The sequence below is a fragment of the Pituophis catenifer genome, unplaced genomic scaffold (genome assembly GCF_029215685.1).
Source record: "Pituophis catenifer annectens isolate HBS135680 unplaced genomic scaffold, rPitCat1.0.hap2 SCAF_7, whole genome shotgun sequence".
NCBI lineage: Eukaryota > Metazoa > Chordata > Lepidosauria > Squamata > Colubridae > Pituophis > Pituophis catenifer.
In genome coordinates this window covers 44,541,592-44,555,188 of record NW_027256887.1, presented here as the reverse complement: position 1 = coordinate 44,555,188, position 13,597 = coordinate 44,541,592, and the positions used below count along the sequence as shown (strand labels likewise).

General features: G+C 36.7%; 1 protein-coding gene across 1 annotated transcript in view; it reads right to left on the bottom strand.

Moving 5' to 3' along the window:
- Positions 1-3,787: 3,787 nt before the first annotated feature.
- The window catches only part of RAB3IP (RAB3A interacting protein), a 43,242-nt gene continuing 33,432 nt past the window's right edge, over positions 3,788-13,597 (bottom strand). Inside the window, exons 7-12 of the mRNA XM_070946679.1 lie at positions 10,858-11,061; positions 9,738-9,866; positions 8,144-8,256; positions 5,935-6,034; positions 5,768-5,837; positions 3,788-4,386 (exon numbers count right to left, since the gene is read on the bottom strand). Of these exons, the coding sequence (XP_070802780.1) occupies positions 4,304-4,386; positions 5,768-5,837; positions 5,935-6,034; positions 8,144-8,256; positions 9,738-9,866; positions 10,858-11,061 (699 nt within the window). The 3' untranslated portion in view covers positions 3,788-4,303. The remainder of the gene's footprint in view (positions 4,387-5,767; positions 5,838-5,934; positions 6,035-8,143; positions 8,257-9,737; positions 9,867-10,857; positions 11,062-13,597) is intronic.

The following is a 13,597-nucleotide window of genomic DNA, read 5'->3' as shown; positions in this document are numbered from 1 at the left end:
CTTAGAGATGTTAGTCTGGAATGTAAGTCAATTTAGCTTTTTTAAAAATTGAAAATTCCTTTTCTTTAATTCCCTTCTCCTGCAGGTATCAAAGACCATCCTCCAAAAGTTTTTTTAAAGATGTCTGGTTTTTTATCCCTTTGGCAGCATTTCTGAGGCATTTATTTTTGAAGGTGGGGAACAATGCCACTGTTGGCATTGCTGTTTTTTGTTTTGCATCTTTCATCATTTTGAACCCTAACCCTTCCAGAAAGACATAAGGGAGGGATTCTTTTGTGATGTCTTCCTTTGGGATTTCACTGAAACATGAAAAGACATAAAGATGCATCTTGCAGGAGACAAAATGATACAAAGGAAAATACATACAGGGATATTGGTCAACTTCCAACTATGCAGGATTAAGATCAGCACATTCCATCCATAAATACTTTATTGAAATTCTCTTTATAACGTCTTGCCAACTTCTGAGTATAGTAAAGTACAGATAGTCCTTGATTTATGACCCCAGTTGAGCCCAAAATTTTTGTTGCTAAGCAAGACAATTGTTAAGTGAGTTTTGCCCCATTTTATGACCTTCCTTGCCACAGTTGTTAAGTGAATCACTGCAGCTGTTAAATTAGTAATACAGTTGTTAAGTGAATCTGGCTTCCCCATTGACTTTGCTTGTCTGAAAGCTACAAAAGGTGATCACATGATCCTGGGACATTGCAACTGAGTTAAACATGAACCAATTGCCAAGCATCCAAATTCTGATCATGTGACCATGGGGATGCTGCAGCGTGTTGGAGAACAGTCATAAGTCATGAATGAAGGCAAATATGTGTGTCCCAGGATAATGTTACAAGACCCAATCCGGGTCAGTCACTTGAACAAGAGATTTAGTCTTCTGAGCTTTTGGACTCGTGCTAGAGCCCATCCGTGGGGAACTTCTCTCTACCGGAATATGTGTTTGAGCTATTCTATGCTTCATATTTATGTTGTACCTTATATGAAGCATAGAATAGCGCAAAGCGCATTCCGGTAGAGAGAAGTTCCCTGAGGATGGGCTCCAGCATGTCTGAAAGCTCAGAAGACTAAACCTCTGGCCCTGGTGACCCACCCAGGTTGGATCTTGCAGTCATAGGTCACTTTTTTCAGTGTCCTTGTAACTTCAGTCACTAAATAAATGGTTGTTAAGTCGAGGACTATCCATACACTGAAATATACTTGTCGGTTCTTCTGTAAGAATGACCGCTGTGTTTTTAAACATAAAATCAAGTAACATTCTATATAGTTATTTTACAAATGCAAATCTTGAATAAAGTGTTTGAAGATGCATCCAAGATTAACATGCAGATTATGGCCTTCTCCTTCCCTTCCTCTCCTCCATCCCAAGATTCAAGTCTATTTGAAATTTAATTCATAGCAGGCCTTAGATTAATCTCCCTCAGCTGGACTCAGCTGACACTGCTAGAATAAATTTCACAAGACAAGTTATCATACCTCTAAACATGATTTCACTACTAGTAGGTTTTAAATTCTGAAGATTTTTCTGTTGTCTGTGGAGTCCTTGATGCTCTTTGAGCTTGGCTATTTGCTTGCAGACTATCTCACCAACGCGCTAATGATTTGCACTGATGCATGCTGATGTAATGAAATGTCTGCAATCACATAACCAGGTTCAGACAGAATCAAGGACTCCACAGTCCAACCCTAAGCTACATATACTCTTTTCTATTTCCTGTTGTCTTTCTCCTTTGATTTGGACTTAATTTATGGATGTTTGTTTTCATGTTTTTAATGCTGGGTATGCTAACCATCAAATTGTGAAATACGATTTGCCAATTTTTTTTATTAGTCCCTTTAATTTTTATAGGAAGCACAAGCTATTTCAATTTCAAAACATACTGATAAAAGGCTTTTATACCTTCTTTCATTATACTTAAATTCACAGTAGCCTTTATGGCAGAAAAAATCAAACTATTATTTTTGTCAGCTCACCGGCTATCACTGGCTCAATATGTTATGATCCCAAAATGTTCAATTTTATCCACCTTTTGATACATAGGAAAAAGGGATCAGATTAGAAATTAAACAGTAGCATCTTCAATACTCCTTCTTTAGATACTTAATGTTCAAAGTGGGGTCTCATTTTCACCCACCACACCCATGGGCACAAAAGAAGAGTTTCCACACACTCTAAAATAAAACAAAAAGCCCCAATCCAACTAGGCATATTGTTTTCAGTGAGCTTCAAATATACTGCTCATTCTACCATACTATTGCTCCCTCTTGCAGGAAAAGCATACTGATTAATTCTCAAATAATTCAGTAGTTTGCCAAGTGTGCCCTTGCATCAATTTGTTCATTTTTGCTTTAAGAGATTCTATCCATTCTTAGGAGAAAAGATACACTTATTTCCTTTTTACAGGCAGGCAAATTGTAGATTTTTCTTCTTTCCTCATTTTAAGGACCTTTGCTCTCAAATTCAAGGTACTTTCCAACTGATGTGCAACTAAGAAGGCAACAAAAGTTGCATATTTTGCTGGAGTCCTTCCTCTTATGTTTACAAGTAACATAACTGTAGATACATTATGTACGTAGATATGTGACAAGAGTTTGAGAGTGGGAAAGTATTCCAGTACTGAGCTGAGAAAACAGCACATGCAGTTGTTGCTGCTTCCTGAATAATATAGCTGAAACAGAGAATCGGCTGCAGGTTTCAGATACCATGATGATGATTTTAATGTACAAATACAGAAATTCTTAACCAGCATTCCCAAAAACCAGAAAAGTGGTCCTACATGGCCCAAGATACTATTCATAACTAGGGGGAACAGAAAAATACAGACCATGAACATAGCAAAATTGTCTAGCATAGGCATTAAAAAACTAAAACATTTCTGGTAAGGTAGAGAAAGAGACTAAAACAATCTGGTTTTCCACTATTAAAAACAAAATGTCTTGGAACTTCATGTGCAACACAATGGTTGCTCTTGGTGTAAACCTCGTAAAAACATGGACTGTATTGTATTGTATTGTGCAGTTTTTGTAATTTTTGCCATTTTTATCCAGCGGTTTCCTGAAGCCTCAAAATTATTTCAAGGGTCTCTCAGAGATAAAAACATTGAGAAAAACTGGTTTATAGTACTGCAAAATACAGAAAGCTATCATTCGGATCAAGTCTGTCAATGCTGTAGCTTTTATTTTGCAATATGGAGCCTAATGGCCATGGGCAAGAAAGTATTTGCCTCAGAGTAGCAACTTGTGTAATGCATACTAAGTGGAAGATAAACCTCAACTAGAAATAGAAAAAGCATGATCAAATTTCAGTGTTGGAAGGAGAAGTAATAGTGAAGTTAATATTTGAGAGTGTTTTTAGCCATTCTCAAATTTTAAAAAAGGTGATGAATCAATAAGAATCAGAGTGCTTTGGGACCTCATCAGTATTGACAGTACAGAATGTCTATTCAGCGGCTATTGGTTTGGGGTGTTACTTTGACACAAGGGCAAATGTGATTTAATTTTTCTTCAAAGCTGATAAACCTTTTCCATGTTGTTTTCTTCAGCAGGAACTCCTTTCTATTCATTCACTAATCACACACAACAGTCCCATGTTCCTTAGAGAATATGTTTCTGTTTGATTTCCCAACAAAGCAAACATTGTAGACTGAAGAGAAAAATACTTCAAATAATTTTAAATTTTGCTAAGTAGAATCAGAAGATGAAAGCATTCACAGACACTCAATACTTCTGAAGCTAAATCAGCAGTAGTTGATATTATTTTTTAATTCATCTCCACATCTCATTGCAAACAGTTAGCTCTTAATGGAAATGCATGCTTTAGTACGAACATTTGCTATATCCCCCACTTGCACTAATTAATCACCATTTATTCAGAATCATTTCAGGATCCTGGTTACTGGTTTTTGGTAAAAATAATCACTTTCTTTCATACATTTTACAAACTACACATTTTTTAAAAAAATGTTTCAGACCCAGGGAGTTCAGATTTAACCTTTTATTAAGCCGAAATTTTATATTAAAAACTCTCTCTAGAACACACAAAAATGCACATAAATCTTGAGCAGTGTTTCACCTGAATTTCTCAGTCATAAGTTATAGTCACAAGTATACCTGAAAATTCTCTTGCCTTGCCAGCTTTAACCTCTTGTGTAAAATTATTCTGTTTAATTATAAGAGTATATAGTGCAATCTTGCACATAATCTTGGACCCATTTTAAAATAAATAGACATGGATATAGAACCGACTCAAATGTATGTACAGTTATGGAAGTTCATGCAGGCACCAGAAATGCTGGAGTTACAGCTCCTCCCTGTAATAGCCAAGTTTTGCCAGCGACATCTCTTTCCTCAGTTGCATTACTTCCCAAAACATCTGGTCCACTGTGCAAAAGAAAAGGAGATGTTGTGGAAAAAAATGCTTCTTTAAAAGTTCCCAATGAACAAAGATATTTAGCAATGTTAAATCTCAGTTTTCAGACACTAAAAGCACTATTTAAATATAATACATGTACTGAGAGGTGCTGATTGGAAAAAAATTAATGTATTTTATATTAAGGATAGCATTATGTCTAACCACTTTTGATTACCCTGTTTCCCCCAAAATAAGACATCTCCTGATAAGAAGCCCAATTTTGAGCGCATGGCAATAAGGCCAAGTGCTTATTTCAGCGTTCAAAAAAATATAAGACAGGTCTTATTTTCGGGGAAACACGGTACATAGCCTATCATTCAGTTCATCTTTCAAACTAATTCAAGATTTTGGGGAGAAATCTAAAGACACCTCAACTTTTACCAACTGCACTATGTTAATTGTATTTTTCCTGCCTTAAAACTGTTTATTTACTGTTTATATAAAAATATTTCTTTACTTTAGGATTTTGCAACCATTTAGGTTTCTTTGTAAGATGCACCTACAAGGACTCTGATAAAAATATCTAAATTTCAAAATAACATTTCCCACTACCTTATAATACTGTAGGTCTTAAAGTTTGGTAAAACATTAACACAAAATTAGAATTAACAATTGTGCGTACTGTGTATATAAAAGGTTATGACAAAGTATTTAACTGATGTTTAACGATTTAAGGATGAATATATCAAATCTCTTGCAACATTTTTCATATAAAAATACTGAGACTATGCACAATAGATTTTAAGTGACAGTACAGTGATGATGCTTACATCTTTAAAAATGTTTTACCAGTATAAGATAAAATCAGTTTGCATGCTTGAACCTAACTTTTAAATAGTTTATGTAGTTTAATCCCCAAGTGCAGTGCAGATATGGAAAATTCAAAAAAGGATGTAAAGAACTAAGAGAATAGGAGAACTGGTGTATATATTCTCTGTATGCCCAGTTTAAAAGAATGAAACACTGTTTTCTATTTTTCTTCCTCCACCCTCCCTTGATACAATCTGTCACAAAAATATGTGGATATATTTATATGAAACCCACTGATTGTCTAGAAATTAAAAGCTTAATGACATATTGTCCCTTTGAAATTTGCACAGATGACTGTCAGCTTAATTATGAAAAATAAATTCCACTTCCTAATTTATGCCATATGGGAATATAAAAAAGCAGCGAAGTAGAAGATTTTAGACGCAGTTCCAGAGGTTGTAGGAGCATTACAACTTCCCCAAGTTCTTGGTTTATATAGCAAAAATACACTTCTGAAAATCCGCAACCTGCTACAAAATCATAGCAGCCCTTCTAAGAAATAAAACAACTTTTTTACAGTAGGCCTCATTCTTAACTTACCATCCTGCTGCTTCACAAGCCCCTGCTGAATATATCGAATGTATGTGAAGAAATTACATACTGATGTGATCTGTACAAAAGAAGGGGGATAAAGAATTAGAATTCCACATGTTTAATTACCTGCCTGATCCAAATATACAAACCATGATTTAGAGCTCAACACTTACCCTATACCTACAGAAAGGAGAAATATAATAGTAGTTTCCCGAGTCCCCCAGCTTGATTCGATGCTTGCAGGATTTACTTTGTCCACTGAGAGCACATTTCCTGTCAACAGAATGGAAGAGTTTTAAAAGATGGGTTATGATTTAATTTACATGAATTATGGTACAGTTGTTTACCAAAGAGCCTGTCATCCATTTTTACACCAGTTTGACAGAAATTATTGCAAATTATGAACTGATGTGCTCAGTGTTTACAATGTTTTGTAAAGCTGTTAAAACCACATTGGTAAAATTTACAGCTCCAGACAGAATTGCCTTTTGCAGGGGTCTTTGCAATTTTTTAAAAAAAGGTTCCCCCCCCAAAAGCATCTCAACTATTCCAGAGTTAAGATCCCTTCTCTTTGTTGTGATTTAGCATCTCTATGAACCCAGTTGTGCTGATTTACAATGGTTACAGCCTAGTATAATGTATGAACACAGCCACAATGTTACCTATGGAAGTAATTTGATGCTCAACTCCTGCTAGATACCTAATGATAAGAAGTAACACTTGAAGAACTACTTGAAGTAAGTTTCTGATGTAATGGGAGGGCCATGGGGGAAATGAGATCAGAGGAATGCCTGATCCTGAGGGGAAAAAGACTCCCTTATGCCATAAAAAATGGGGATATAGCCAAGATGGTGTGTAATTTGTAGGGGTGGGGATAAAAGAGCGAAAATATGGAAAGCACAGTAAAATATGGAGACAGGAAGAGTCAGTCCTTGTTCTTGAGCCAATTAACTGTCAGATCTGCAGAGCTTGGGGTATACAAAGCTTCCCTTCCAAGTACTGAAACACATCAGATGCCTGGTAATAGTCCCTGACAACTACCAAAACTAAGAAAATAATCAGTGTACATAAATGTGCTTTATAACTCCTGCATGTCACCGAAATTATATAATGCAGATGCTAACAAAGTATTGTTTTTTGGAGACAAAGAATCAACATTTAAAGTAAAAAGCTGCTATGCAAATATTAGAACATGTGCCAGTATCTTCATCTATACATTCTTTTTATAATTATTTGACTTACAAGTAAAATAACATGGATGCCACTTAAATATTAGAAAAAAAGTGAAATTAGATTCTAGAAAGTTATTCTTTTCCATTACATAATTATTCTTAAGCGTACAAAATATTTATTCTCACAACCATAATCTCTAATTCGGCCTCAGAATCACCATCAGTAAATGTTACTACTGCTCCTGATTTTATAAAGAAAATGAACTAGACTCGGTATTAATCTAAACCCCATAAACTAAATTAGGACTCAGAGATTGGATGATAGTGATTCTCAGACTTACTTAGAGTTCTAATTTATCTTATGGACTTTTGATTAATAGCACAGTCTACTTTCTTAATCTCTCTCATGGCACATCAACTGCCTTTCCCCTGGTAATACCTGCAGGGGCCACAACCTTCCCTCTCTGTATAAAAGAAGATGGAGATCAGGGGTGAAATGTTCCTGGTTCGGACTGGTTCACCCGAACCGGTAGTGATGGCAGCGGGTGGTTCGGAGAACCAGTAGCAAAAATCCCTGCTCCCCCCCATTGCCCAGCTGAGCCGCGTGATCATCAGAGTCTTTTTCTTTTTCTTTTTTTTTAAAGCATTTTTTCTACAACCTCTTCGGCCAAAAAATGCTTTTAAAAGTAAAAAAAAAAAGCTTCTGATGATCGCGCAGCTCAGCTGGAATCATCAAAGGCTTTAAAAACATTTTTTCTACAACCTCTTCGGCCAAAAATGCTTTTTAAAAAAATGCCTTTTAAAAGCATTTTAAAAAATGGTTTCAAAAGCCTCTGACGATCCCAGCTGAGTTGCCTGATCGTCAGAGGCTTTAAAACCCTTTTTTTTTTTACAACCTCTTCGGCTGAAGAGGTTGTAGAAAAAATGCTTTTAAAAGTAAAAAAAAAAAAAAAATTGGCCACCCCACTCAGTCACATTACCCACCACCACCAAGCCACACCCACAGAACCTGTAGTAACAAATTTTACATTTCACCACTGATGTAGATCCATGCCATGCTGAGAAAGAATTAGTGCATCCTGTAGCTTTCAATGCAGCATTTATGGGGTTTCTGTTTGGAGGTAAATCTGTTAGTCATTTCTTTTTGGCTGCCAGAATAAAACCCAGCAATATATTCCCAGTACCATAAGATCCTTAAATTGCAACATACTTGGGTCCTCCACATTCAACCGCAGAAGCTTTTACAAATCGAACAGGCTGCAGACCAACAGGCTCAATGCTTAATGTATTGTTTTCTACAGCTTCCAGGACAGCAGAGGCCAACTGAAAATAGACCACAAAAATGCAAGTAGTAGTTTTCTCAAAGTGTTTCTCAAGGCTTGACAAAGCATGCTATGAGCTCTATCTGGAGATATTATTAATTTAACTGTAACAAAAGGAAGTGTGTATCCTCAATACTTTAAATCAGTGTTTCTCAATCTTGGCCTTTTAAAGATGTATGGACATCAACTCCCAGAATTCCTTGCCAGCATGGCTCCCTGGGAATTCTGGGAGTTTAAGTCCATATATCTTCCAGTGGTCCAATTTGAGAAACACTGCTTTAGAAGCACAGGAATGAAAACATGATATATCCAGCTGCCACCACCACCCTTTCCAAAGATATACTACCGGTAGTAGCAGAAATTGCATGAAGGCTAGACACTATCATGGTTCTCATATAAACCAGAACAGGATGTAACACAAAGGAACAAAACCATACAATTCATTAACATAAGAACCAGCTTTAGATTTGCACTGCAAGGAAAGGCAACATTTTGGTGGCCAGTATCATTGGGAAATTTCACATTATTTTCTTCCACATTTTTATAGGCAGGGAAGAAGATAAAAACAAAGCCCATTTTAGAGTTTAATTGCAATTCTCATTTGTTTCTACATTAGAGTATCCCATGCCCACCCTACAAACAGAGCTCAGATATCACAGATTGCCCATTTATGGATTATGATAAAGAATAAAGCATTCTCAGTATATAATATTTTATATTTTAAGATAGATGGCTTTCAGTTTGAGAAACTAATGAACATATCAGCTTTTAATGCTAGTGGAAAGAAGAATAGCAATGTAGAAGAACTGCCCAGAGATTCTTGGTTTAATATAAAGCTAATTCTGGGTTAATAAGATTAGGAACCAGTGCAATATCTGTATTCAACAGAGTAAGATTTTAGGTGCAGTAAGATCAATAGCAAATTGTAGTACAATATGAGAAACAAAAAGAAAGAAATGTATTATAATCTGGTAAAACTAACTGCAATATTTTCCATTAAAACAGCTTGCAGTTTAAGCAAAGCAGTTATAAAGTGAAGTTGGGACTGTGCTTATGATCTTACTTCAGCTTTCCTTTGCTTTACAGACTTGTGTCATAAAGGTTAAGTTACTTCAGGATCACTAAATGAGGCAGTCACTAATCGTGGACTATATGTAGATTGATTCCTTGAAACCATTTATCAACTGAAACTGTTCAAAGGTTCGATATGCTGTTTTTAAACTCTCAATAACAAATCCAGAAGAAAACTTTTCTCATGAAATAATATTTATTACCTTAATTGTGAAATGGTCCAAAGCTACAATATATGCAATACAAACAAAATCAAGCCTACCTATAATTCTGTGGAAATACTTTTCAGGTAAAAGAGGGAATTTTGGACTTAAATGAAGATATCAAAATATTAGATGGTAGTTGTTTGAAAGGCCTTCTTTCATATTACATAACCAATTTAAGTATCACTATATGTTTTCAAAGCATTACCTCACTTTTTGAGAAGGTTAAGCATGGAAAGATATCTTCTTCATAGATTGTATTGAGAAAAGGGCATGTCCTGTCCATAGTAGGATCATCCTTCCAGGATCTGAATTCATTGTATAGAGATATATCAGCCTAACATTGAAATAAAACAAGCAAAATGAGAGTGCAAGTCTTCATTCAAGAATCATACTATATACCAAAACTATATTGTACCAAACCATAATTAACAAATGATAGACATTACATAGCACTTGCACTTTAGTGATAAAAATCTGTGGACAGCAGAGCTTTGTTAAGAACCCTGAATCCACATTAATTTGCAGGTGCTTCATTCTTCCACTTAAATCAAGATAATTAAACTCCATCGTACCATTGCATAGCAGCTTCAAGGCACTAAACTACAGAACTAGGCAAGTAAGACAGACTTCCCCAAACTGGGTACCCAGTTCAGCAATAGCTATATTGACTGGGAATTCTAAGAATTGAAGTCCACATATCTGAAGAATACCCCGAACAGAGAAAACTGAACTGAAGTGTTAGTTAATTGTCAACTTCACCCTTTGGCTTCTTAATATTTACATACATATATGCCATTGTTCATAACTTCAATCAATTTTAGTGTAAGCCAAAGTAGCACCGTACTAAAAAAGTTAACAATTTCTCCCAATTCTAATCCTAAAAAACCTGACAACAACTAACTTGCTTAATAAAGGAAGAAGCCTTGTTAAGCCAATGAAACTAAATGCTAACCCTAAATTACATTAAATGTGCAGCTACAATTATATCATTCAAACCACAGTCAAGAGATGGGGAAAGGTAGAATTTGAGTTTTTCCTCAATATAGCATTTCCTTGTATGTGGCTAAAACTGAAACAGGGGAGATCAGTTCCTATCAAAGATATGTTCCAGTCAAAATCCATTCATATGAATATAGCGACAAGTTGTTATTACAGATAGACTTTTCTTTACATTACAAGTTGCAAACATCATTACTGAACAGTTTCAGTTGCATGTGGCAGGAGAAGAGGGCTCAAATCATAACCAAGGACTTTCTGTAAAAGCACCCAATAATCTTTGCAACCCCAGAGCCCCATATTTCACCAAATCCCAATTATTCAAATACCTCTTTGCAGTCCTTTACAATTGGCTGCATCATGTTAACTTCCTGGTTATTGACACCCATTGCACTACTTGTACTCTTGTTCCTTGTGTGGCCTTTTCTGAAGGCTGTTTTTCCACTAGTCTGAAGCTCTTTTGTTGGTGAAGTTGGAGAAGTAGATAGCACTAATGCTTTCAGAGCTGCTACTTCAGCCTGAAGTACATCAATCTAAATAAATATCAAAAGAAAAAAGTATTAGAAACATCCCATTCTGCATCTTGCACAGTAAGATGAAATACAATCTATCTATCATCTATCTATCTATCTATCTATCTATCTATCTATCTATCTATCTATCTATCTATTTATCTGTCGAGAAGACATGGCCCATTGCCCTTGGAGTTTTCATAAAAAGATAGATGTAAGTATATGTTTCACAATTCATGGCCAATATGATTGAAATAAAAAGAATTGCAACCCCAGGAAAATTAACATTTCAATACATAGGTAGCAAACTAGCAACAAGATTGATTTTGAATGGCAACTAAAATCTGGTGTCTTTTGAACTTCTGTATACATGTTATATTTATGTGTAACAGTAATAGAATTATGAAAAATTCTTTTAGTAGGGGACACACACATTTATATATATGTGTGTATGTATGTATGTATGTGTGTGTGTGTGTGTGTGTGTGTGTGTGTGTGTGTGTATGTATGTAGATACAGTGGGGCAAAAAAGTATTTAGTCAGCTACCAATTGTGCAAGTTCTCCCACTTAAAAAGATGAGAGAGGCCTGTAATTGTCATCATAGGTAAACCTCAACTATAAGAGACAAAATGAGAAAACAAATCTAGACAATCACATTGTCTGATTTGGAAAGAATTTATTTGCAAATTATGGTGGAAAATAAGTATTTGGTCAATATCAAAAGTTCATCTCAATACTTTGTTATATATCCTTTGTTGGCAATGACAGAGGTCAAACCTTTTCTGTAAGTCTTCACAAGGTTGGCACAACTGTTGCTGGTATGTTGGCCCATTCCTCCATGCAGATCTCCTTTAGAGCAGTGATGTTTTGGGGCTGTCGCTGGGAAACACGGACTTTCAACTCCCTCCAAAGGTTTTCTATGGGGTTGAGATCTGGAGACTGGCTAGGCCACTCCAGGACCTTGAAATGCTTCTTACAAAGCCATTCCTTCGTTGCCCAGGCAGTGTGTTTGGGATCATTGTCATGCTGAAAGACCCAGCCACGTTTCATCTTCAATGCCCTTGCTGATGGATGGAAGGTTTGCACTCAAAATCTCACGATACATGGCCCCATTCATTCTTTCCTGTAAACGGATCAGTCGTCCTGGTCCCTTTGCAGAGAAACAGCCCCAAAGCATGACATTGCCACCCCCATGCTTCACAGTAGTTATGGTGTTCTTTGGATGCAACTCAGCATTCTCTCTCCTCCAAACACGACAAATTGTGTTTCTACCAAACAGTTCTACTTTGGTTTCATCTGACCATATGACATTCTCCCAATCCTCTTCTGGATCATCCAAATGCTCTCTAGCAAACTTCAGACAGGCCCGGACATGTACTGGTTTAAGCAGGGGGACACGTCTGGCACTGTAGGATCTGAGTCCCTGGCGGCGTAGTGTGTTACTGATGGTAGCCTTTGTTACGTTGGTCCCAGCTCTCTGCAGGTCATTTACTAGGTCCCCCCATGTGGTTCTGGGATTTTTGCTCACCGTTCTTGTGATCATTTTGACCCCACAGGGTGAGATCTCCCAGACCTCCCAGATCGAGGGAGATTATCAGTGGTCTTGTATGTCTTTCATTTTCTAATTATTGCTTCCACAGTTGATTTCTTCACATCAAGCTGCTTGCCTATTGCAGATTCAGTCTTCCCAGCCTGGTGCAGGTCTACAATTTTGTTTCTGGTGTCCTTCGACAGCTCTTTGGTCTTCACCATAGTGGAGTTTGGAGTGTGACTGTTTGAAGTTGTGGACAGGTGTCTTTTATACTGATAACAAGTTCAAACAGGCGCCATTAATACAGGTAATGAGTGGAGAACAGAGGAGCCTCTTAAAGAAGTTACAGGTCTGTGAGAGCCAGAAATCTTGCTTGTTTGTAGGTGACCAAATAGTTATTTTCCACCATAATTTGCAAATAAATTCTTTCCAAATCAGACAATGTGATTGTCTGGATTTGTTTTCTCATTTTGTCTCTCATAGTTGAGGTCTACCTATGATGACAATTACAGGCCTCTCTCATCTTTTTAAGTGGGAGAACTTGCACAATTGGTGGCTGACTAAATACTATCTATCTATCTATCTATCTATCTATCTATCTATCTATCTATCTATCTATTTATTAAATTTTTATACCGCCCTTCTCCCGAGGGACTCAGGGCAGTGCACAGCCACAATAAAACACATATATCCATAAAGATTAAAAACAGTTTAAAACATATTAAATGATTTGGCCCTATGTTAAAAAAATTAAAACACCCATTAAAATTCGTTATTTAAGACAGCCTAGCCTGTTGAAACAGTAAAGTCTTAAGGGCACAGCGAAAATTACGTAGGTCAGGGATCATACGTATCTCCGGGGGCAATTCATTCCAGAGGGCAGGTGCCCCCACAGAGAAGGCTCTCCCCCTGGGGGTCGCCAGTCGACATTGTTTGACCGACCGCACCCTAAGGAGTCCCTCTCTATGGGAGCGTATTGGCCGGTGGGAGGCTATCGGTGGCAGAAGGCGATCTCGTAAGTACCC